This window comes from Crassostrea angulata, chromosome 2 (genome assembly GCF_025612915.1).
Source record: "Crassostrea angulata isolate pt1a10 chromosome 2, ASM2561291v2, whole genome shotgun sequence".
Taxonomy (NCBI): domain Eukaryota; kingdom Metazoa; phylum Mollusca; class Bivalvia; order Ostreida; family Ostreidae; genus Magallana; species Magallana angulata.
In genome coordinates this window covers 39667279-39694875 of record NC_069112.1, presented here as the reverse complement: position 1 = coordinate 39694875, position 27597 = coordinate 39667279, and the positions used below count along the sequence as shown (strand labels likewise).

The 27597-nt window shown below is 33.1% G+C and overlaps 2 protein-coding genes and 1 long non-coding RNA gene across 3 annotated transcripts in view; 1 reads left to right on the top strand and 2 right to left on the bottom strand.

The window, feature by feature from the left end:
- LOC128170798 (multiple epidermal growth factor-like domains protein 10) overlaps positions 1 to 27597 on the bottom strand; it is a 153134-nt gene that overhangs the window by 28636 nt on the left and 96901 nt on the right. Inside the window, exons 13-16 of the mRNA XM_052836563.1 lie at positions 15878 to 16015; positions 15594 to 15725; positions 12539 to 12676; positions 12031 to 12168 (exon numbers count right to left, since the gene is read on the bottom strand). Of these exons, the coding sequence (XP_052692523.1) occupies positions 12031 to 12168; positions 12539 to 12676; positions 15594 to 15725; positions 15878 to 16015 (546 nt within the window). The remainder of the gene's footprint in view (positions 1 to 12030; positions 12169 to 12538; positions 12677 to 15593; positions 15726 to 15877; positions 16016 to 27597) is intronic.
- Positions 596 to 5022, bottom strand: LOC128170821 (uncharacterized). The gene is made up of 3 exons (XR_008241911.1): positions 3654 to 5022; positions 3279 to 3423; positions 596 to 964 (listed from the first exon to the last, which is right to left on the bottom strand). It is a non-coding gene; the product is annotated as an uncharacterized LOC128170821 (long non-coding RNA).
- On the top strand, positions 24944 to 26603 carry LOC128170816 (uncharacterized). Its single transcript, XM_052836578.1, has 3 exons — positions 24944 to 25099; positions 25963 to 26095; positions 26533 to 26603. The coding sequence occupies exons 1-3, from the start codon at positions 24995 to 24997 to the stop codon at positions 26601 to 26603; spliced, it is 309 nt and encodes a 102-aa protein (XP_052692538.1). The 5' UTR covers positions 24944 to 24994.

Genomic DNA, 27597 nt, shown 5'->3' with positions numbered 1-27597 from the left:
TTTAAACCAGATATAAAGTTAAAATCGACAAGTTTCTGAGTAAAATATGACATCATGCTGCTTATTGTGACGTCATATTGATCAGAGGAATTTGATCGCTGAGATTTGCCTTATCATTCCCGCGAACGTTCCTCTTTTCTCTATAACTGAAACCTTTACATGGTACCTGAAGAATATTCCAATTTCCTACATTTGAAAGTAAAAACAGCAATAAGCAAAACCGGTAATCCTAAATTAAATAAGCATTTAAACATGTTATACTTTACGTTAATATTAAGGATGTTAACAAGTACTCGAGTACTTGACTATCGCTCAGTCCTGATGATGATCAGCTAAAATATTTGGATTATATTACTCGATATAAAGTAAAAAAGAGTTTGGATTTTTAATATTTTATATCGCAGCATTTTTGGGTTACAATTCAAAATAACAGCTTTTTTTTTTTTAATACATATTTGGTCGGTCTGTTCTGTCGGTGCCCCTTGTGTATTTTTAAGCGGTAAATACATGTATATCAATTGGTGTCAAAAATTGATCTTGTATTGTAGATCAAACTATAACTAATTGTTTTCAATAAAAATACATAGGCATGTAATTAAGAATACCAATTTAATATTTCTTTTTATATTAAATATCAAGTTTAGTTTGTAATTGGATTAGATTGTTTATATAATTAAAAATTTAACTATATTAATAATTGTCTCAATGCATATGATTTTATAATTACTAAAAACATAAAGCTCGCATCCATCAAATTCAGGATGGAGTTCCCAAGTAGAGCTGCATTTTCCAGAAAGCACTTTCACTTAATTCGGTCTTTGATACATGGTTGACATGAATCAAGGTTTATCTTCTGTTCTGTTTATCTTCTGTTCATACTGTGTGACTGGCTGGATGGCTTTTGAACTTTTCTGTGGCCTCATTGATTTCCTCCCAGGGGGGATGTCCAGATCTTCTATAGAATCTATGTATAATACATATTTGCATTAAAACTCATCATCGCTAAATAACTTCCTGTTATTTCATTTCATAATGAAGATCTGGTGGTAATGCTTATTTTTGTTAATAACACACAAATTCTCAAACATACATTTAGGTATTGACATTCTTTAAGAAGAAATACCCAGTATATTAAAGGTCACATAAGTTTTTCCCTGCTTAACTTGAAAGAGAGAGAGAAATTAGAGAGATTTAGCACAAGAGAGAGAGAGAGAGAGAGAGAGAGAGAGAGAGAGAGAGAGAGAGAGAGAGAGAGAGAAAGATTTGTACAACAAATATTTCTCTTCAGATATATATACCTATATACCTAAATACGTTTAAAAATTTACAGAATCCAAGCAGGATACGTAAGCATGAATTTGATTTGAATCTACCAAACATCAATATATTCTTGAATTTCTGCTCTAATCTTAAAACACATTGGTATTATTGCATTATTTTTTTGGATGGCGACAGATCTTAACACTTCACATCAAATCCCAAAGCTATTGTTATCGGGGTCGGTCATTCTTGTGAGTATGAGAATGGTTCACAGCTCTAAATTATTTGTTTTAAGCCAGACAGCTGAGCAGATGGAATTTGCATCACTTAAATAAAGCAGGAATTATTAACCACGTCAAACAAGAAAGCTGTATAATTCCGAATCTGTTCATCCTATCAATTTAATGTTGCAGCAAGGGAATACTAGAATTCAGTAAATAAGCTTGATGAGCTTAGTCAAACTTATTTTTGTTTGAAATTTCGAAGCATAAATTATTCAGAATATTTGCTCATCATAAATTCTGACTTGTTATACTAAGGACTTTATGTTTGTTTCATCAAAATTCTCTTCAATCAATTTTTTACATGCTCCCAAAAAAATGGGGGGGGGGGGGGGACTCCATGTTTATTCACTTTTTGATATGTAAATTTAAGAAAATAATTTGCTGTGAGAAAAAGTTAAGGGGGGGGGGGGGTCCCCGCCCTTACATTTTGATGCTATGTGCCTGCTTAAAAGGGTTAATTTAAAAATAGGGTGTTTTTTTTTAAAGAAAACACTGCAAATAAATGCATCTTGACTGACAGAAGAAGTGATGATAAAAGGCACAAATTTCTGAATGAAACAACATTCCCATGGATGATTTAGCATCCTTATTCCCAAATCACTTAATTTGCGGTAACTCCTACCCCCTACCCCCTTCCCCCCTCCCCCGACAAAAAATAATAAGATGAAGAAAACACCTAACATTTCCCCCCTAAAAGAAAAGCTAATTTCATGGAGGGATAGGACAAATCATCCAGTCATTCTTTAATTGAGTATTTATGTAGTATTTATTCCTTTTTAAGATATCAGTAATTCTCAGGCATGAATAACTTAATTATCATCAGTGCACTAGCTATAACTATATACCCGCTATCCATCTGCGCGTGCAACCAGATAATCTAAAAAAATTGTAAAAATTAAAAGTCTACATCAAAGAAATTAATTGAAGAAATATATGTATAATTTGATAGTTCTAATGTTTTCAGTTTAGAAGTAAAGTGGATATATTACAAGGAGAGGACATACATAGGCTATGCCTGTTGTCCATTTATCCTATTGAATTTTTTCAATAAAACATGTTTAAATAGATTAGAAGTAAAGTGAAAAAGTCTTAATGATACCCGTTATCTAGTATTTTTGTTCAACTTAAATGTGCATATAATTCATTTCAATATAATATAAACAGTCACCATGTTAAGTTTGTTCCTAAAACATCAATTTACCTGTCTTAAAGTTAAAATTCATAATATACGACTGGAATAGTGAAACGGATAAGTAATGAACTTAGGAAAAAGTTCTTTCCTAAGATATAACTTAGTCTTAAGTTTGCTTTGTGAAGTGGGCCCATGTGCACTCATTAGATTAATCCTTTCACATTTGTACAGGTTACAATTGTGTGATAATTCATTTCGGCAGATTAATCATATATTTAATATTTAACTTTTTCTTAAATAGAGCATGTTCCTATTCCATATGACCTAAAATCTGTTTATGATTTTCCTATTTACAAAGTCTGATTTGTAAGATCCAAAACTCACATCATGTAAATGGAGTTTATAGTGTATACTGAATTCATTTGTCCCAAGAGGGCCATTTTCCTAGCAATGGCGTTGATAAGCATTTGTAGGGGAAATTGATAACCTGTAAAATGAGAAGTGGCTAGCAGATTACGCTGTTTCAAAAGAGCCTTGTGGGAGTATTAGTCCCAGAAGGACAGCTATAGTGTGAGATTAATTTTAAATTAAGAATAAAAAACCTTAATCTTCAAGCATCTTCCATCCCGATCAAGCTCTGTCCAAATCAATGCTCCCCATCCACTAGACCAGCAAACAATTCAAATGCAGTGATTTCAAATCAAAATCCACCAGGCAAAATATTTTGTCACTGCCAATCATCATTACCTATAACATTACATTGTATTATGATTATATTTTAATTTTGCACATCATTTTTCAAAATTTGATGATTAATAATAATTTTTTTAAATATCAGATAATCAAGAATTTTGTATCAATTTAATTTAAATGCTTTAGATTTGCAATTACTTTGATTGCAGTAAATTAGCAGAAGAGCAAAAGAAACTCAGTTATGACTATTTTAAACGTTTGGATATAATAAAAGTATTTATTACCTTGATGCATGCATCCTGCAAAGTTTGCAACTGCAATTTCCAAACAATATTTCTGTTCTGCTTCAGAATTAAAGTACACACGCAGCGTTGATCTTAAATTAAATTTGCGACCACATTTTGCATCTGTTCCTAAAGCAGTGATCTGCTGTTGAAAGCTCTCAAATTTCACACAGTTACTATTATTAGCACACCCCGAACATCTTATCAGCATCCAGTTAGTGATTGACATCTGATAGAGGACCTTAGCATGTGCATGTAACAACAAGTTGTTACTCAGCTTGAAATGGCCGGGGGTGACATGAAGCAGAGGAATATGGGCTTTAGGTCATGACATTTCTATTGACCATGCATGCTGAGAAGTTATTTACAGAATATACTGGAGTATTTTGATATTAGAAATTTTCTAGTTGATAAACATGAGGTACTCCAAGCAAGCCAAAAAGTGAGTTGGATTTTTTTTACCTAAAATATCCTACTTAATACCTGAGGTAGATTTGTAGATTTATCAAAACTACGAGTACACTATTGAATTATAGCTCGTGTATGTTGTGATTTTGTTAGGAAGGGGGTGGGGGTAATTGTTAGCTTGTGTAAGATATAATTTACATGTATATTAATATAATGATTGCATTTCATATGAGAACTGTAATTCAAATTTTACATCCTAATAATGTTTGTTACTATCATCCAGCTCAAAGAATTTGACAAATGCAAATTTCTGGTTACCTGATTGTTTTCTCAAAGCTTAGGTCCTGTCACACCAGATTGCATTCCCCCAGAGTTTCACGATACTGTTATATTTCTGGAATTGCTTTGGGTTTGCGGGGAAATTCAAAAACATTGTACAGTTGTATTTTAAATTTTTACAAGGTGAAAATGTCAGTTGACCAAGGGATTTCTACTCAGCTCCTGCAGCGTGTAACTGCATTCCTACAAACAATCAGTCCTTATATTATTTAACCAACATCTTATTGTTGTTTCAGCGGCTTGACACAAAGTTTTTGATTTTATATTTAAAATTGTTAAATTATGAGCTGCAAACCCGCTATCATCAGGAGTAATTTTGCACACTTGTTAAACAAGTTATTTAATAAGTGACATAATTAGCATGTCTTCTAAATTTCAATTGAGCTTATTAGCTACAAGTGCAATAGGGGTTTTAGTGAAAATCATCCCTGCAATAATAATCACCGCAATGTATCATATCAATTAGCATCATGATAGATATTAAAAATAAAATCAGGATTTTCCAGTAAAATGTTGACAATCGCACATCTTTACAATTAATTTAAGCAAAACTTTTTTAAGTCCAATTGCACAGAAGACGAACAGACGAATAGTCGAACGGACAGACAAGGTGATTCTTATATACCCCCTAAACTTTGTTTGCGGGGGGGGGGGGGGTATAAAAACAATAAACTAAGGTCAGTCGCGGGTTTACAATTTTGCGCCCTCTGCACAGGGTATTGCACAATACTTAAAAGAAATAGTTTTAATGTCGTAAAACACAAATGCAGAGTAAAATGTTGAAATATTCAGGTTATCATGTAACGTTTTTATATTTTTAAAATTTACTTATCATAAAAATTATTTTAAGAAAAGTGAAACCTTAGAAAAATGTTCAGAAGTATTTTAATCATTTCGCCTCTTCTAGATCTTCAAAATCGATGTAGTCCACCTCGAAGTCAAAGTCTTATGATGACGTCAGTTGAGACTCTGAGTCTCCTTAAGAATGATTAATTAGTTTACTTTTGGTTTGTCAAAATCGTTGTTTCAATTTGTCTTTCATTAGTTTTACAAAGAGGATTGTTGCTAGTCACATTTTGCGTAATGATTGAAATACTAAAAAAGGAAATGTTTTGAAGTCCGGATCCTCGGGTGAGAAGTAAACATTTTGTTAAATGAAATGAGGAACTTTCCTCGAATGCATTTTAAAGATTTCAATTTAAGGAAAAAGAGGAACGTTCCTCGGATGCTTTATACAGATTTCATGTAAAAAGTAAACAATCAACTTGTGAAAGATTGTACGTTCCTCAGATGCTTTATGTAGCTTTCAGATGAAGTAAAATGAGAAACGTTCCTAAGATACAGTGTAAAGATTTCAAGTCAGGAACGTTCCTCATGCAGATGCTTTGTCAGGATTTCAGTTTATATAATGAAGTGAAAAGAGGAACGTTCCTCAGATGACTTGTCAAGATTTCTGTTGAAGTGAAAAGAGGAACGTTCCTCAGATGAATTGTCCGAATTTCTGTTGAAGTGAAAAGAGGAACGTTCCTCAGATTCTTAATGAAGATTTCTGTTAAAGTGAAAAGAGGAACGTTCCTCAGATTCTCTGTGAAGATTTCTGTTGAAGTGAAAAGAGGAACGTTCCTCAGATGAAATGTAGAGATTTTAGTTTAGGTAAAGAGGAACGTTCCTCTGATGCTTCATAAGTTTTTATAAGAATAAGAGGAACGTTACTCATTATACATGTCTGTGTAATGCATTTAAATGTCAATGATGCAGGAAAATTCCATGAACTTTGACTTGTAAAGGCTTATTTTTGGCAAAAAGGGGTTTAAATGGTTGCAGATATGAAAAACAGGGTCAAAAAAAAGGAATTTTGATTTTCCCTTTTTGATTTGGATTGTGTTTAAAATACTCTAAAATTGTGTTGATCTTTCACCTGCACCAAGCTCGTTTTTACATGCATTCAATTTTTTTCATTCAGTTTTTTTTTACATGTATCATGGATAGTCTCAAAACCAAAAGTTTATAAATAGTCTTTTACTTAATATAAAGCTTTAAAACTGCCAATTATTTGATACTGGTTTTCAATATGAACGAATTATGTAAGTCTAGCATTAACAGCACCATCTATGTAAAGGTAGCATGCGGTTTTATTACTGGCTTGATATAAATCACTTTTAACTTTCAGATACATTCCCTGAGAACTATCGACAGGAATGCAGATAGTGAGGTCAAAGTTAGCTATGACATCATATCGTATAAAGAATAGACACGTGTGTCTTTCTACACATCGCTGTAAAATCAATCGGGGAGCCTTAACATGCCCGCGGGGATACAAATTCTTTTAACGTTTTTTTTTTAAAGTCAACTTTATCCGTGGCAACAAGTGTTATCTTATCATTACTAATAACCTAGAAAATGTTTTCAGCAATTATATATCCTCAATAATAAAAAAAACAATTGAGTATTGAAAATACATGTATAGGTAATTCGGTTGCGTTATTTGGTTGTTTGAAATTCACTCATTTTGTAACAGTTTTACAAAACAAAATTACAACAAACCACAACAATCAATTGCATAAAATAAATACATTGATAATCAAAAGTTATATACAATGTCGTATAAATTTGACTAGAACGATTAAACTAATTAACAAAATACATGTTTGTACATTTGTCATTGGTTTTTCCATTTAACCTATGTAACCTGTGTAAAGAAAACATATAAAGCATCAAAAAGCAAAGGAACAATCACAGAGAACATGAAAACAAACATAATGCTATATTACAAAACAGTTTTATCATAAAGGCAAATCATATCACTCATTCACTATTTAATTGGAAATTCCATTTATACACATTTTTTTTAAAGAAACTATATTTGTTTCCGGTAAATCAGTCTGATTTTAGTTATATTCAATTATATAAGTACATTTACCTATTAAGAAATTTCAACGGAGATAAACAATATACATTTTCTTAATTTTGAATCCTTTAAAAATATCCTTCTTTGTTCCTTGTTTGTTTGTCTAAATAAGTAGTTAATGTCGATTCAAAATATATGCACATGGTTGTGTCTATTGAGTAGACAGGAGCAACACCGGTCATTTCTAGATATAATGAGTCACGGAATGAAGATCAACATGTATCTACTGCTTGTGATGTTTGTTTCTGATAGGCATGATTATAATAAGGATTCATTGACGTATGTTTCCGATGGTTATAAAAACCGTTTAGTAAACATTTTTTAGACCGCAAAATTGCTTGATCAAAATTTGTGGATCATCAGCAGGGGACAAATGACAGTATTTTTATTATTATAAATGTGATTTAATTGTTTCTTGATATGTCCTTAGAAAATGCGCGACTTGGATATATCGCCAGTAAAATGTTTTCTTTTCCGTGGGCCCATGAATCCGTTTTTTAGGGGAATTTCATTGTGACTCTGGAATTTCCATCTGCTTTGGACATTTGTATTGGTAGACAAACAGCTGCAAGACATTAATGCGCTATATAAAAGACAAATACTGACATATAATTTAACAACAAATGAATACTTGTATATGCTTAAAAATGTATACGTATCTTAATTATCATTTATTTCTCCGCACAAGTTTTATAGAATTATTTTTTCGAATTGCTATCTATAGGTAAATGTATATTTTGTATAGCATTCTCTGTTTCAAGATAGTATTATTAAAAGTGACTAATGCCAACAAAGTTGTCAGTAAAAAAAATGGATTACAATGCATTTCAATTAGGTTTGCAACAAAATGATACCATGATTTTATTTAATAACAATATTAATAGAATCATAACGATTCTTAGTGATAAATATTTATGTAAATTCATATGTAAACCTAATTTTTTTGATAAAAACGTGTGGATCTAAAGTCGATTAAAATATTCCTTAAAAGTTATCTTTCATTAAACTTCAAAGCCTAATCAAGATATATCATTTAAGTTATTGTAAGTATTGAGCAAAAAACGTAAAACAAAGAATAAGATATTTCCTAAAGCATTAAACAGTCACATTTGATATTCCATTAGATGATATTAAGTATGCTAGCTGTCCATTTATGTACCAACACCTGTCAAGATTACTTTTACTACTTTTGACAACTTACGCTTGAGTCATAGATTGCAAAGTGCTCAAAAAAGAGATTTTATGCATGCATTGTTCATATTCTTTTAAAATCGTTAATACATAATGCATTTGCTTAGCACATATTACTTTAAATCAAATCATGCTAAGATAACATATTTACTTACACTATCTTTTCCCCAAACTGTCATCAATACACTGATTGCCACTAGACCGTTGTTAAAAAGTCATCTTGCGCATTGCATTTATAATCACGGACCTGTATTTTTTTCTCCTTAATTGTATACGATATACACAATACAATTTACCAATGTATCTCTGTTAAAAAAAAGTAAGCTAAAGGGGATTCGTATATCTGTGGTAGATGAAAAAACATAATTAAAGATCTACGATTAATAATTTTTTTTTTTTACATGTAAGTACTATTATAGAAGCGAAGGATTAACCCACAATACATGCACTGTGTTAATTAGTTCTTGAAATCTAACATAAGAAACATAACATATCTATCTCGGATTATCAACGGCGTGAGATCGGCTTGTCCAGTGTGAGACAGCAGTGTGAAATCGTTCAGTCTTACACTGTGCATTACTACATGTACGCCGTTGTTAAATGTAAACAAAAATCGTGCATGCATGCTGTAAGGAAATAAAAAAATATGGCGTAATGAACTAAACTATAAATCATTATTTTGCTTACGACTACAATATATTATATTTTCATCGAAAATATTGTCGTATACTCTCTTCTTTACTTGCACCGTTTGTAGCATCCGGATAGATAAACCGAAAGTAAACCTTTGAATGTCATCAGATATGTTGTCAGACATCGTTTTTCATGTCAAATAAAGGAAAAAAAATCTTCATTCATTACATACTCCTACATGCATGGGATAGCGAAATTCCACTGAGGGGCCAAGATGCACGGATTAGGACACGGCAGAATCTTGTCTACTCGTTGGAATGTAAATATCCCTAACGCGTTATAATGAATAATTCTGTCAATGTATCTATCTATCCGTATGACCGGCCCTCAATCGTCCATGTATACAATCATTTATTAAGGTCTTCCGTTTCCAACGGAAGACCTTATAGTGATTGTAATGTTTCTTTTTATTATTATTATTATTTTTTCCCCCTTTTTGTCTTATGAATTTCTCAGAGATGTCTTGATGAATTCTTATACAATTTTCAGGAATGACTGAAAATATAAACATCTAGCGGTTTTTAGTAAAAGATTTTCTAAATTCACTTCCGTTCGTCCGTTTCCTGTCCCGCGAGAAAAAGCTTGTCACATCGAGATGTCAGAAACGATAAAGACTTGAACATCCAAACTTTGAGGAATGATAGACCTATAGTTGTAGATGTGTTTAAACATTTTTGTTTTGTTCGGCGTAACTTCCGGTCGTCACCAGAAGCACTTCAATTTTTTTTGTTTTTACGTATTTAATTTATTTTCCGTAAAATAAAGATATTAGTATAGATCCTTACATATGTCATCTATGCGATGTTAAATCAACAAAAAAATTCTACTTCCGGTGAGACATCTCAATCATCTCAGGTAGCTTTTTTAAAACATATTTTGTACCCGCGAGATCTCAGAAACTATAATTGATCAAGACACGAAACTTTCATGGATGATAGACATTTGATTGAAGATGTGTTTAACCGGTTTCATTTTGTCTTCCGTCACTTCCGGTCCACACAGGAAGAGTTCAAACAAATCGAGCTGTTTATCAGTTTAACTATTTGTCTTTGATATCTGTAGTGTGCTCGATGAACAATAAAATGCAAAGGGCAAGTATACAAAAAAAACTAATAAATTTACATTAAGCACTTCTGTTTGTCCGTTTCCTGTCACGAGACAAAAAACCTTATTTCGATGAGATCTCAAACATGGGGACAACTTGAACAATAAAACTTTGTGGGATGATAGACCTATGTATGTACATGTGTTTACACTATTCTGTTTTGTTCGGTGTAACTTCCGGTCTTCACTGGAAGCTCTTCAAAAATAACTCTTTTTACGCATTAAATTCTTTTGCCATAGAATAGATATATAAGTAGAAATCTATACATACGTTATCAATGCAATGTTATATCAACAAAAAAATTCTACTTCCGGTGAGATATCTCAAACATCTCAGGTAGCTTTTTTGAAACACATTTTGTACAAACGAGTTCTCAGAAACTATAAGTGATCAATGCGCAAAACGTTCATGGATGATAGACATTTTATTGAAAATATGTTTAACCGGTTTTATTCTGTCTTCCGTCACTTCCGGTCCACACAAGAGGAGTTCAAACAAATCGAACTTTTTATCAGTTTAACTGGGGTTTTTTTTATATTTGTAGTGAGATCAATGAACAATAATGTACTAAAGACAAGTATACAAGAAATATTTAATACAATTTACATTGAACACTTCCGTTTGTCCGTTTCCTGTCCCGAGACAAAAAACCTTATTTCGACGAGATCTCATAAACGATGTCGACTTGAACAATCAAACTTTGTGGGATGATAGACCTATATATGTACATTTTTTTAAACTATTTTATTTTGTTTGGCGTAACTTCCGGTTGTCACCGGAAGCACTACAAATAATATGTTTTTTTTCTTTATTTATTTCTTTTACATCGAATGAATATATCAGTATATAATCTTACATGTGTCATTTTTATAATGATAAATTTTCAAATAACTGTTCCTGCCGGTGAGATATCTCAAATATCTCTATGTAGCTTTCCCTTTTACAAATTTGATGCCAGCAAGATTGTTGTCACTGTAAGTAAATGAGACACAAAGCTTTCATGGATGATAGCCATTTGATTGATGATTCGTTTAGTGGGTTTTATTTTGTCAACTGCCACTTCCGGTTTTCACCGGAAGGATTCAAATAAATCATATTTTTAACAACCAAACTTTGTAACCTGTTTTGTTTAGTTCGGCATTACTTCCGGTCGTCACAGAGAGTACTTCAAAAACTTATTTCTTTTTCAATCTCGTTGTTTTACATGGAAGTAACGTCTGGATATATCATTTACAATACTTATCATATTAACTATTTTCTCTAAATAAGAGAAGCAATGTCTACGGTTAAATTGATTGATGTATATCAAAACGGAAGACCTTTTTGTTGCTTTTGCAACAAGAGTCTAGTCTATTATTTCTATTTATCTACCTCTCTATCTATCTATCTTAACATAATGCATACTTTCAGCGATGTTTTTGCATACTCACGTATGTTGAACATTTTTCCTTGATAACCTGTATCGCATCCAGTGAACCAGTTCCCATTCATTTGGCAGGACTGACTTATGCTACGACTATTCTGTATTTTTGCAATAACTTTATCGTGAATGTGTTTATGCTAATTCTTTTAACCCTATGTCGAAATTGTAAAAACAAAACACCAATATGCCGTAAAACTTTTTACAATAACCCTGCACTATTATTTTAATTTCATAGATATACATGTATATATTTTTTTATTTATGATGAAAGCTGCCAGCTGCACATATACTTTCATGATTGTCTACATACGTGATTTACAAAAGTCCCCTTTATAACCAGCAGCACATCCAGTTAAACAAGAGCCATTGACTTTGGAGCATTGGGTTAAATCACGGCAGTGTCCACATGTTTCGTTACATCCAATACCATACGATCCTTTGACGCAGTCTTGTATGATAAAAATTGAACAGAAAAGGTATTTCAGGTCGGTTGTTTGTAAAATTCATGATGGCGTCAATATCAATTTTACTTCGAGTTTTACGTCATGATGTGCAATACAATTCCAATGTAATGATATGGTATCTGCATACTATGAATGATATACTGAAAGCACAATGTTAATAAGTAATACAGAAGTCTATGTTTGTTATAAGATTATTTTAAACATGTTTATGTTTTCATGATTTACCACATCTAGTGATGAGCGAAAACACACCTTGATATGTAGTGACTTTTTTTTGCCAACAGTTGCCGTCATTATGATAATTTTTTTAGTGTGGCGCCAGTTTTGAATGTACCTTGGTGTTTGACTACTCACGTGTTTTGCATAAGTCCCCTTCATAACCAGCATCACATCCGGTTAAGCAAGTTCCATTGACATTGGAGCATTGGTTTGTATCCCGACAGTGTCCACATGTATCATTACATTCAAGACCATACGACCCTTTGTCACATTCTTGAACGATAAAAATCCATAATAGTTATTGATGTTTGTAAAATACAACAATGGACACAAAAACCTCTTAAATCATCTCAGGAATACCCTTGACAGTGCTACGCTATGCATATGTATGCTAACGTTTAGCAAAAGCATACAATTTGATGCTGATTTTTGTTAACCGTGTGTATACGTGCATTACCTCTACACATGTGTTTTCATTTGGTTAAATAAATATGTTGTTTTTTTATGTCTGTGCACTCTTATTTACCCACCACATAGACGTTTATGTTTGCTTGCGCATTTGCGCTTACTCATTGAGAAATGGTCCAATGGACTGATCGTCACGTATTATCATACACTATAATTAATTATGAAACGGTTCATTGGTAACTGCAAATTACTGCAGCCAGTGACACAAACTAGTATAAAGCATATCAAATAAATAACTCATTTTCATCTATTTATTATCTTATATCTTAACAAGAGGCCCATGGGCCACATCGCTCACCTGAGGAACAATAGGTATGATAAAGTCAGCTTAATGGAGTCAAAATACAAACAATCTGGACAATGTACAATAATACATGTAGATCCTGTATAAATAAAATCCATTTTTCCCCGTTGGAACTCGGATAGCCCTGATTGCTGCCAATATTTACAAGAGCAGACTTTAATCACCGCTCCTGTACACGTTACGCAGGCAGGGGTGACCGCACAACTACACAACTCAACAGGTACCAACATTTACACAAGCAGGCAGGGATGACCGCACACTTACGCCAACAGCTCAACCTAACGCAAACAAGGACTTGCGCTAGAAAGGCCTGAACACCAGCAGGGATGACCATACACTAGTGCTCACCACACTAGTGCTCCGCCGCAACCACCACCAATACAATCAGGTATGACTGCACACTTGTATTAATGCGATACAGGGCAGGAATGACCGCACACTTTGTATCAAAGGTTAGAAAACACGCAGATTAGATAGAGCAGGGATGTTCACACACTCAATCTATCCATACCTGTTTAAGTTTAACCCCAAACAGTCCCTCACCTTAACGCAATAGACACTGTCCCTATATATGTGCCAGCCTTAAATAATTCATAGTATCTAAAAATTGGAAATCAAAAATAAACAAACTAATCCGGCCTAACCCAAAACTTCTTATGCAGAACAACTTATATATATTGAATATTTATTATTGTATAAAAATAATCATCACAATAATTGGTTAACAGTGGATGCATTAATTAAAATAATCAAGAATCAATAAATCAAGGGCAATAACTCAATACAGTAATACAAGATTCTAATGAAAAAAATAGCTGCCTGCTTTAATTTTATAGTCATATCACATGTTGAGTATTGCAGTTCTCAAAAAGATCTTTTACAATTGTTTATATATGGGATATTTAGCTACATCAAACTCTGAACCTTCTTGTGAGGCCGAAGAATTGTCCTGGACCCAAAGTTTTAACAATTATAAAGAATCATCTTGCTGATTAGTTTCTGAGAAGAAGATTTTTAAAGATTTACTTTATATATTCCTATGTAAAACTTTAACACCCACACCCCCCATATGGCCTCAACCTACCCCCAGGGATCATGATTTTCACAACTTTGAATCTACACTACCTGAGGATACTTCCACACAAGTTTCAGCTTTCCTGGCTGTTTAGTTTCTGAGAAGAAGATTTTAAAAGATTTACTCTTTATATTCCTATGTAAAACTTCGACCCCCCATTGTGGCCCCACCCTACCCCCGGGGATCATGAATTTCACAACTTTGAATCTACACTACCTGAGGATGCTTCCACACAAGTTTCAGCTTTCCTGGCTGTTTAGTTTCTGAGAAGAAGATTTTTAAAGATTTACTCTATATATTTCTATATAAAATTTTGACCCCCCATTGTGGCCCCACCCTACCCCCGGGGATAATGAATTTCACAACTTTGAATCTACACTACCTGAGGATGCTTCCACACAAGTTTCAGCTTTCTTGGCTGTTTAGTTTCTGAGAAGAAGATTTTTAAAGATTTACTCTATATATTCCTATGTAAAACTTCGACCCCCCATTGTGGCCCCACCCTACCCCCGGGGGTCATGAATTTCACAACTTTGAATCTACACTACCTGAGGATGCTTCCACACAAGTTTCAGCTTTCCTGGCATTCTGGTTCTTGAGAAGAAGATTTTTGAAAATTTCTCGAAATTTTTCATTAATTTCTTATTATCTCCTCTTGAAAACGGGTGTGACCCTTAATTTTCACAACTTTGAATCCCCTTTGCCTAAGGATGATTTGTGCTAAGTTTGGTTGAAATTGGCCTAGTAGTTCTTGAGAAGATGTTGAAAATGTGAAAAGTTTACGGACAGACGGACAGACAGACAGACGGACAGACAGACGGACGGACAGACGGACGACAGACAAAATGTGATCAGAATAGCTCACTTGAGCTTTCAGCTCAGGTGAGCTAATAATCAAACAATATCAGTCTTTTGAAAAAAAAAATAAACCCCTTACATTATCTAGGTTAGATGCAATGATATGATTGAACGACTACAAAACTGAATACTATGGTGCATTGGGAAACACCTTAAAGTTAATAATAGTAAAGTAATTACTCAAAATTAACTGAAGATGTTTCAGAGTAAATGATAGTAGTTTATTCTTTTTCGTCAAGCCACTTTTAATTAAAACGATTTTAACTATAAACATATAGTTAGGTATCGTGTGTTTGCGTTGTTTGCAACCTTCACAATAATAATTAATGCTGTGTAACATTTAACGGTTAGGTGTTACCGTTATTCAGATTTATACTTTTATTTGGTTGCATCAATTACATGTGTCATTCCAAAGACAGCCACAAAGGCAGTTAACGCACGCTTAAACAATTCACGCTTTGACAAATAATCATTATGAGCAATACCTTCGATGCAGAAGTATCCTTTCCAGCCAGGAATGCATCCATATTCACACAAACCATTGATAGTATTACATCCTGCACACATGTCGATGCATTTCCTAGAACAGTCTTCCCCAAAAAACCCACGAGAGCAAGCTAGTTTAACAAAATACAACAGTAAACTGCATTTTTCTTGAAGTTATTACTTATTAATTTTCAATATGGGTATAAAGATCAAATAAATCATTGTCAAATCATTCATTACATGTTGAAAATGTCATTGATTAATAATGTACATGTCTACATACCTGTTTTACAGAGATTCCCCATAAAGCCAGCAGCACATCCAGTTAAACATGTACCATTTATATGGTGGCATTGGTTTACCTCACGACAATGTCCACATTCTTCATTGCAGGCGACACCATAACATCCTTTGTTGCATGCTGAGATTAACAGCAATATATGAGGCTAGTTACATGCCAAGTGCATTATACATGTAGTAAACTGTGTAGTAGACATTGTGCCACTAAATACATCCCTTTTACGTGATTATGCCTATGGGAATATAATAACACAATCTGCTTCTTAGCGCTCATTATACATCGTTGATTTGTTTGCGTTTAATATACGATATTGAGGTAAAACTGATAGGAAACCAAAATTATCTAAATGACGTTTTGAATGCGTTACCAACTCTTTTCACAATTCCCAAAATTTACAGTTTACAAATCTGGATCCGACAACGTATTTTTGGACACCTTATAAATTATGAGAGTGGATGATGCATTACAATATTAATAGAACCACATTTTTTCAAATAATATTACATGTATACGTCTAGCTAACACCTTTTCCCATCCTTCCTCACTTAGGATAAACTATCGGAATTCGACAAATATGTTTTTCTTGTGAAGTCAGAAAATTAAGCGACTTCTCACAATTTCGTCTACTTGAGATAAACGATCAATATTTACGGGCAGGCTGGCTGTTCCTGAACCTCCAATTCTAGGAATGAATACATATATAAAAACATAGACATATACATTTTCACGGTAACACTGCTCTTCAAATTTGTTAACGATGAGTGTTTAACTTAACACACGTACAGGATCGGTCATCAGAATCAGTACTAGTACCGTAAAACAAAGCTACATGTAGAGGTAGCGCATCAAGTGAACTCCTTTGACGTATTCCAAGCGGCAAATATATTATTTAAAGAAGTTCGTTCCTCTGTTTTTGGGTAGCCATTTTGGGTCACATCTATTCTGAATATTATACATCATATATTGATTCTAACCATAAATTCATATTTTATAATGCCTATTAAACTATCTAAAATAAATTGTAAAGGAAAAATTACATATTTACAGAGTTTAGTATGGGACTATATTTTGTGGCGGAAGGTTTTTAAGAAGAAAACGAACATTGTTCAAAACTCAGTTGTTTTAGAGTACCGTTACTGTAGCTTCCTTATTTTCAGTGCAAACAAAATTTGTAGATAGTTTGTGCATTATGATATCTTCATTTCATTATGAAAAACACATTTTTACGATTTTTCAATATTTCTACGGTCACATATTGGCAAATATAACTTATATTTTATAAAAATCAAGGTAAAAAAAATTCCAATTGTTTTGCTAAAGTTAGCTTATTTCATGCCATATCTCAAATTTTACATAATAGACCCATACTTTTGGTGTTTTTTTTTCTGAAATCTGAAGCTTTTTTTAACAAGTTTATCATAATTTGAGAAAACCTTTGAGACTTTTAAATATTTTTTTTAATTCATTTCTTTTCATGTTGAATCGGTATGGGATAAAACAGCTTTTGATCAGTGCGAAAAGGTCAAAATATCAATTAGGTGAAGAAATTGTTACATTTTTCTTTATGATTATTTTAATTCTATTTATTTTAAATAGTTTGAATTTGCATTTGATGCCATAGTTTAAACCGATAATAAATATAGAGGGAAAATCAATTTATGTGCAATCTGCACATTCAGTGCAGAAAGGTCATATTAATTACACCGTAGCGCCAAATGAAGCATATAGTCTCCACAATTTTGTTCTGAATTTTGGTTAAGCTATGAGTGTTGATTTTTAAAAAATGCTTTAGAAAAAATCTTTAAGACTTTTGATCGCAGGATCCAACGTCCTTATGTAGCTTACAGGCTGTGTAGTTACAACAACCTCAATTATTTCCGTGTCCTTTTATGGTATGCCCACTTGCATATTCCAGCGATTTAACTCACATTAAAACCAGTTTGAACGACTCTTGCACAGTGCATAACATCACAAGTCATCGAATATATGTTCCCGTTTTTCTTTGTTTTTAATTCAACCGGTTCAGATTTCAACTCTCTATTTGTGTTTTAATCAATTTAATTCAGTTCTGCTAAGCTGAAGGCTCATCCATTCTGAATATTTTTGCTGTTGTTGTTTTGTATTCATAAGCGCCGCTACATTCACATTATTTATTTTTGACCAATGACACTTAACATTTTATGATTTGAAACTGTTATTAAATGATAAAAAAAAAATAATTTATTCTATTGATCACTACGCGCATTGATGAAGTTTTCTGGCGGATTTTTCCTTTGATGCGTCGATCAATACTGACACTGTACCAGTTAACGGCTATAATTTTACTTTTCGTGTTTCCTTATTTCTTGATATAATTGAATAAAACTTGACATATTTTCAATGGTGAACTCCTAATTTATCAATCTGTTAGATTATATCATCATTTAGAACCAAAACATATTGTTTTTGTGCTATTTAGCACGCTCCGAATTTGTCGAGTTTTTACGATTTACTGTACCATTTATCGGCTTCGTAATATTAACACAGTAAAATCCCTTTACATGTTGATTTTATATTCTGCAAAGTTTAAATTGAATTATGTCTCTTGCGGGGTCAGCCTATAGGTCCTATGGGTTACTATACATAAACAAAACTCATAAAATTATCCTTTGATCATCATACGTTATTACATAAAAACGTATTCTGTTCAATACATAATTGTGCAATCAGGCGTTCAACTGCACCATGAATCTCTCAGAATTTAGTGAATTTCTGTTGATTAGAAATGTTTATATGTATTGATATTATATATCAAATCAAAGAAGGGATATAATAACATATCACAAAGAGGTCATATTATATTTTTAACTTATTACGTCACTTACCCCATAGCTGAAAGCGCAAAGATGTAAATCAGCGGTAAACAATGATCGTTAAAGCTTATGTTTAAAACGTATTCAAGAAAGTTTTCAAGCAAACTTACTTTTCTTTATTCGAAACAGACGACTGAATTAAAAAATCTCAGATAGTCGCATGCTATAAACCCGAACCCTCAGTTTAGCCGATAACTGGTATTAGCCGATAACTGGTACAGTACCAGTAGAAAAAATAAATTCATTTCTTAAACAATGTATTCGCTGATGAAGGCAGTTTTCTTTAAAGAAAAATCTAATAGCCGTAAATTTGTTCAAGCCTATTAGGAATATTCAACTTTTGCTGTAGACAAAAAGTTACCTGCCGCACATTGATAATAACTTGTTATATTATTTTTGAAACGCTGAAAAGTCAAAATAGGAACTAATCACCAAACCAAAATATTTTATTTCCAATCGAAAGGGTTTTAAAAATAGGATTTCAATGCTTTTCATTTTATTTTTAATGATAAGGATGCACATGAATATGCTATTTTATTATGCACAATTAACAAAACAGTGCAAACGTATGCATGCTTTAGAATAAAAACAAATATCTCCAAATTTGATAAGCTCTACAAATGCTTTGCAATTATAGAAGATACGTGAAGAACCCTAATACACGCATGTACATGTACACGTAGAGTTAGTAATGTTTGTCTATTGAAATAATTCCTTACCTAATTCGCAGTGATGACCTTGGTAACCAGGTTTACAACACTGGCTATAGCCCGTCTCTATGTGACAGTACTGACAGTTGACATCTGGACAGGGAATGGAGCAGTTAGATCCGTAATATCCTGTTGCTGGACATCCTGTACATTAAATGTTTGTCATTACATTTTTTGACTATATTTAATCTATTCGAAATTGAATAAGACGCAAGAGGCGCTCATTCACGTGACTGTGTATATTAGTATGCATGAAAGTTCTACAAGACATTTTTCAATATAACCAGAAACATATTACAGCATTTAGAACAACAGAGTTAGACCCTTAGAGCCCTGTTGCTGGACAATCTATAACAAGTGTTTATTGAGTCAAACAAACACTCTTGCAATGGTCATAAACTTTGAATATGTATAATGTGTTTAATTTACACAAACTGGAATTAAAATCGTTTATACATGTATCTGAATTTGTAAGGAAACTTGATATGCGCTTTATGTGACTGTGTGACTTTTGAGAAAACTGCAGGGGTTCAAAGGGTTTTCATATAATTGTTTGTGATTGTTAGTTCCATTTATTGACAATAATGATTGGATTAATAAAAATAATGAAGTACTGTGGAATCATTAAAATTCGTGGGGGCCAATTTTCGTGGATTGCTTCAATTTTACAGGTTCATGGGGACGTGATTTCGTGTATTTTCTGATAATTACAAAAGAAAATATGACTTCACTGTCCTAATTTATTCGTAGAGGATTTTAATTCGTGGGTGAGAGGTACCCACGAATTCCACAAAAATGGAGCCACCACGAAATCTAATGATTTCACAGTATTCATAAGACAACTGTTTAACAAAAAATTATTCTCATGTACTTGACAACATTGTGTACTGTTTATTATACGTTTCCATAATGATATAAACACATGTAACTGAAGAAAAGTATAAATAAGCATGAGTTGAAAGTATATCGCAGCACCTTTTTAATTCTCTTGGCTAGCTTATAGTTAGCAGATTTAAACCCAGATTTAAACATCAAAAACCCAGTCACACTGATGATGCATGTGTGATAGACCAGTTATTGGTTTTACCCTCATTAAGCCGTTGTGGACTGAAAACAATAGCGAAGATGTCATCAACCTAAAAGGGTTTATATGTAATTGAAAATCTTGACACAATGGACATACATTCCAATAATGAATTGATGCTACAAAAATCAATGCATATCTACTACATGACTAACATATATCAAATCGGGAGAATATAAAATCGCGAACGTGGAACTTTTTTCCCTATTTCTTATAATTCTGAACTCTCCGATAATAATGGCGAGATTTTTAAATCCGCAAAGGGCGGTTCTCGCGATTTTACGCGGATATTAATTCCATGCGTTCGGTTAGGAATCTCTTGTATACTTTGATGTCATAATGCACATTCCCCGTACTTTTTGTCTGAACGGAATTGTTTGACAGCCTTAACTCTGCTGCGTATCTCTGAATTGTTTTCATTTCCTTGGCTAGCTAGAAGTATAACAAATAAAAAAACCAAGACACACTGGTGATATGTGTGTGATAGACCAGCAATGAGGTCCACCCTCATCAAGCCATTAGGACCGAAAATCCTTGGCCAGAGACGATGACTGTCATCAACCTTAAAATGTTTTCTTATGTAATTAAAAATCATGACACAATGTACAGACATTCCGATAATGCAGTGTTAAGCCAATGGATATCCACTACATGACTAGCATACAACTCCGTCTCTCGTACTAAAGTACTCTGGCCTCAGAGTTGAACAATCTACAACACCAATGACAAATTTTATTACTGTATTGTCATGTTATAAACCAAAATCTGATTGGTTAAGACGCAGTTGATGATCCGATCTATTACACTCAGCGTATAATGCCTTCGCTTCGGTTCACAATGGTTTTCGCGGGGTGTCAATTTCAACTGCTACCTTTTTTTAGGGGGGGGGGGGGGCTTCCTAGAAAAAATAGACACTTTAAACAATTGAAAAGATTTAATAGTCTCATTACTGATTTATTCCGCAAGGTCTACACACTAGTTTTTTTTTTGTGTTATGTTTTGACAATAAAGGTAAAAATGACCAAATATGAAAAATATTACAACATTTATCAAAGGTTGTTAAAATTATAAAAAAACACATTAACCATACACCTCTACCTCACATAGGTTACTCCATACATTACTATAATAACCGTCAGGGTAGACAACTCCTGGTAGTCTCTCGTTGTAGTAGATGACATATTGCTAGTGAAATGTACAGTTTGTTGTGAAAACAGAAGGTATTGTGTTTATTGTGAAATTATTGTCCTGGAAACAAACCATCCCCTGTGATCTATCCGTGATATTGAAGACATACACGGATAATCCAAGTAAATTGCTACTCAAAACAACTTACTGGTTTTTTTTTCAAAAAGGAGGGGGCAAACATTCAGAAGTTAAAAAAGACACTTTAAATTACTGGATAAAATTTGATAGATTTATTTCAATCAACAACACTGTAACTTTAATGATTTAATCCACAAGGTCTGCACACTGTTTTATTGTTCAATATTTTGAAAAAAATGTAGGTATGTTTGCACACATGAAACAATTTTCAAAGGTTGTTGGAATAAAAAACAAACGCTTACCATACACTTCTACTTCACACAGTTGAATGGCAACAGACCAATAATACTCGTCAGGGTAGACAACTCCTGGTAGTCTCTCGTTGTAGTAGATGACATATTGGCCATGAACAAAGCAGTTTGTTGTGAAGACAGGAGGTATTGTGTTTATTGAGAAGTTGTCGTCCTTGAAACACAACGTTCCCTGTGATCTATCTGTGGTATTGGAGACATACACAGAGAATCCAAGTAAATACTTTGCTATGTACGCCCAAAAGGAGGAATCTGTACAAAACGTTATCGATCCAGTGAAAAACAAGTTGATATGATTCTTTTATACAATATCAACTAAAACATTGCTAAATATCAACTGCACTACAGGCGCAACATTTTACACATTCTCCATGCACCTATCAATTAAAATAGCTAATTGTTTAACGCACACTTACATGGAATACATATGCAAGTTTCATATATTTGTCGTTTAAAAAAACAACACCACCAAAATTTATTATAATATCAAATATTATGGTGGGGGCAAAGCTCTGAGAAAAAAAAATAGTTACGTATTATTAAACCATTTATATATATAAACAAAATTATGATACCGTATTTTGAACATTTTAACTGGTATTTTTCTAACAACACTAGTCGTATACCATAGTGAATTAAAAGTACTGGACAACGATTTAATATCAGGAGTAATATAAAATATTCCGCAGCTATTGTATATGACTGTCGTTAGAATGAATTGCCAGGGAAAAAAGTACATAATTAAAACTTCCTTGTTTAAAACTATATATTACGTTTTTATGTCATAGCGATACGATCGTGCTAACAAATTGGATTCAGTTCAGTGTCATATATTGCATGAGAGAGTATGTGGCGAAAAGGACGGTCAGGGTGCTCTCGTAAAAGCCAACCACGTTTATTTCAAACAGTTAAGAACAGGCACAAAACAGGTGAAAAGGCACTTAACGCCTACCTGTTTATCAACATATCCATTGAAACCCAAAAGAAATCTTAAAGAACACCAGTGAAGATAATATTATTGATATCCATGGTGGGTAGATAACATGAAACAGTTCTCAAGTTAATATAAAATTCCAAATATTGTTAACACCTGACACTGGAAAAAATTTCATTTGATTTAGAGGCGCTATAGATACGAAGCTTTCTTTATCGTGCTAACTCCTACTTTAACACAATATCTTATATTTAAAATCATTGGTTTGTTTTAATAAACACCAGGATATTTGTGCCAAAGAGATCATTTTCAAAAATAACATATACCTAATTGTCGCTCATAATTCAAAGAAGTTATTAATAGAAGGTTAAAATCAAATTTGACCATTCAAGTGTCACTCTAAAACACGCCAAGAAGTATATCGTGATTGTAAGAATCATATCTTTACATACAGTAATTTTATCTGGTCGCCATGTTAGTCATGAATAGATGTTGGAGATTGTTTGTGTTAATCTGCATTTAGGGGGTTAAAGTATACTTAAGTACAATCTGGAAAAAAGGTAAACACGAAGATTATCGTTTGATTTCTATGTTGTCTACATGTTATGATTCGATAAATTGCGGTTTTAGATGAAAGACAAGTCTGTTTTGTTAAAACTTTGTGCGAACTGTTGTTGTATAATTTTGATAGCGTTGAACATTTTCGTTATTACACAATCTTTATTAATGAAAATTCCATGCCGCTCATACCGTTACTTTTTTACCGTTGGTCATGCGTTGATGTATTGGCATAAATGGAAGATTGATAAATTAATAAATTGTGATTCAGTACCCATATTTACTAAAGTTCGTAGACGTAGACGTAGACGTAGAAGTTACGAATGACGTAAGATTGAAGTTACGAATACGTAAAATGGTATTTACTAAGCTAATCTTAGACGTAGACGTAGGTTACGAATTCTTAGGTGTACGATTTATTCGTACGCATGCGCAATAATTAGTTTCACTTCATAGAAGTGCGCGAATTTTTTTGTTTATCGTCTGCCGGTTCAAAACTAAAGAAAGATGGACGCGAAGAAGCAGAGAAAGGCAAATTTTAGCGATGTGGAGGTGGAAGTATTAGTGGACGCGGTGGGAACTAGCTACAAGGTTTTGTATGGCAAGTTCTCACCGTGTCTGACTAACAACATGAAGACAATGGCATGGGAGTCGGTGACAGAGAAGTAGGTCGATTTTATAATCGGAGATCATGAAGATAATCACTATCTAGATCAAAAATACCATTTTACTGTTTATGTAGTAATGTGTTAGTCCATCATTTATGGATTTTTCATTAATGATTATTTATCATTGAGTGTTTTATGGATTTGTGCATTGCGGATTCTTGAATTTAACAGTTATTGTAATCACAATTCAGAATATCAGCTGACAATAAACACATATACAGAACACATTGTATTTCTGAAAAATTAGAGGTTTCATAGAAAGAAAATGACAGTGGTCACACACATATTACATTATATTTATGAAATCAAGAAGTTCATATGTTTAGATCAGCTGTAGATATTTCTAATTTGCAAGCCTATTGTAAGTGGCTAAAAATTGATAGACTATTTACATGCATTTGTGTTGTGAATTGGGGAAAGTAGCTCTTCAGTCTTCAGTTAGAAATGTTCCTCTTCACAAGTATTGGTCAGAATAAAAGCAGGTATAGATTGATGGCTATCATTACTCTCTGATTATTGTTAATTTTTTCGAGTTTAGAAATTTCAGTTGATACTTATTACCATGATACTTTAGCACCTTTTAATCTAAATACCTGTACAAGTACACTGAGTGTTTGTGCTCTTTTCATATGCAATTGTGCACATATGTAGAGTAAACGCCGTAAGTCTGCAGTGCACAAGAGGGGTAGTGGAAGTAAACAAAAAAGTGGCAAGACATGCAGTCTGCCGTCAAGAAGAAGGAAGCTCAACGGAGGAAAAACTTGACGCAAACTGGAGGAGGGCCTTCACAGCTCCCCATGTTGAAGCCTTGGGAGGAGAAAGTTTGTTGAACATGCCATTATTCTATTTCAATCTTTACAGTGTTAAAAGGCAATCCAAACCTTCAAGAAGTATTTCATACTGTTGTATTCATATGTTAATTTGTTACATGTGATCCTTACAAGGAAATTAAGGTAGGTCCGTAACAATGAAATGATGAAATTCAAGTTGAAGATATCCATGGTGTAACATACAAAGACAAGCTGTTATTGTGTCAATTTGTGTGTACTGGTCCATTGATTTAGCAATTACAAAAGCCCAAATGGTATTGTTTTGGGGGTATAATTGACAATATGATATAAAATTAATATTTAGCTACATGCTAAGGTTCTGTCATTTAGTGAATGAATGCTTGAAATTTGTAAATGTCCGAGAAGACAGATCATTGTGGGTAAGTATGAACTAACCAGTATTGATGCTTCACTGACAATCTCTCGTGAACATATGTTGTTCTGTGTAAGTCCTTGTCTGTCCTTTTATGTACCCTAAATGTATATAACTGTCTTAGGAGATAATGGGTTCAAATCCCATCACTACTGCATATGTTTTCAAGTAGTGTTTTAAGGTAGGTCTCCAAGTTCTAGTATCAACTAATATAACTGTTATGTTTGCATGCTGTTTAATTTCTCCCTTGTTTTGTCTCTAACATCAATCCAATTTAAATCTAAATGATATTGTTTATAAAATTGTTATTAATTATGAATCATTTGCTTTACAAGGAAATGAAGATGAAATGAAAATGATTTTTTTTCAAATGCTTCTGACAAGATGCTTTAATTTTAACTCCTTTTTCTTTATGGAATGAATTGTAAATTGTCAGACTATAGTAAGGAAATATGTACTTTCAACTCCATGAAAATTTTAGATATTGCAGTTGATTCCTCAGTCAGCCATATCTGGAATTGAGGATGGGGTGGACACCAGTGAAGTCAGGTCTTCCCTTCAGATGTCCCAAAAACTAAGTTGTCTTGAGATACAGCCATTTATTGTCACTGAGGGTAAGATTATAAGTTGCCATGATACTTCACTATCATTGATCATGTTGGTTTATCACTATGAATAGTTACAGTAGTTATACCCCCACATATGAAGTTTTAGGAAGGGGGGGGGGTCTTTTTGGAAGCACTCTGTTCATCTCTTAGTCTGTCTGTTCTACATGATCAGTCTTCTAAGATATGGAGTTGCATTATTATACCATAGGAGTAAGTGATTAATAATGAAGGAGAAAACAACTTATTACTTCTGTCAAGACTTAGATTATTCAAGGTTTTATCCATCAAAGAGCTTTGCATGGCTATGTTCATTAACTGCAAAGGTTGGGTTTATTGTCTTTTTTCTGCATTGTAAATAAAAAAAAAATATCATTAATGTAACCAAGAGGCTTCTGGTTAAAAGTGTGACTAAATAAATAAAAAAAGAACAACATTTGTTTTAGTTCCAGCTGAAGAACTTGAAAATCTAGACACTAATAGTGATGTGCCAGTTGTCTCTCAATCTGAAGGTTAGTATATATCCTATGTTTAGTATTCTTTAAACAATTCAACATTTTGAAATACTGGTATTTAACTGAAATTGGTCATTCTGCCCAAGAAAAGTGAAAAATTTATCAAAATGCTTATAATTGTTAGTTTAAGCAAATATAATTATCAATCTGATTAAAATCAGATCTGCGATCCGCTCCAACAAATTCAATGTCGCTACACAAAGATCTCTTGTGTGGCAACATCGAATTAGTCGGAGAGGATCGCAGATCTGATTTTAATCAGATTGATATAATTATACACACTGCAAATATGATTATACCCCTTGCAAACAAAGAGTGGGGGGGGGGGGGTGTTTAAATAGGAATCTCCTTGTCCGTCTGTCTTTCCCTGTGTTCCCGGTCTGTGTTATCATGTCAATGATTGCATGTATTGCACACACATGATGGTTGCAATATTGAAAATGTAAGATCATCATTATGTTAATGATTCTGATGGATTTGCCATTCTCAAATGTTAATATAAGTAATATACAGCAATGTGAAAAAATCATCAATGAACTTTTTTCAATGATGTTTATTTCTTAATTTACTTGAATTATGATATTTTGTATCATTTGTAAGTTTGCAAGCTCAAGGTACCTCTTGCTAGTTTTCTTTAAAATTTCCTTTAACTTCACAGAAGAATCTTCTTTTTCAGAACCGTCTACTTCTAAAGGTATGAAAACAAGAAAAACTCAAAAGAGAAACACAATTCTATTTTGCCTTACATATGTGAAAAATTTCTAGTTTATATTAAGATTTTAAAAAGATAAAAAAAAATGTTCTGGCATTACTCTATATCGAGATAAGATTTATTTTCCGTTTATAAGGAAAACGGAAAGCTCAAACATTTAATGAGTACAGCTACGGATCTCGGCGCCTCATTGAAATTGAGGAGGAGAAGCTTTCAATCAAAAAGCAGAGACTGGAAATTGAAAAAGAGAGGCTCGAGATTTTGAAGAACTTTTATGCTTTGTT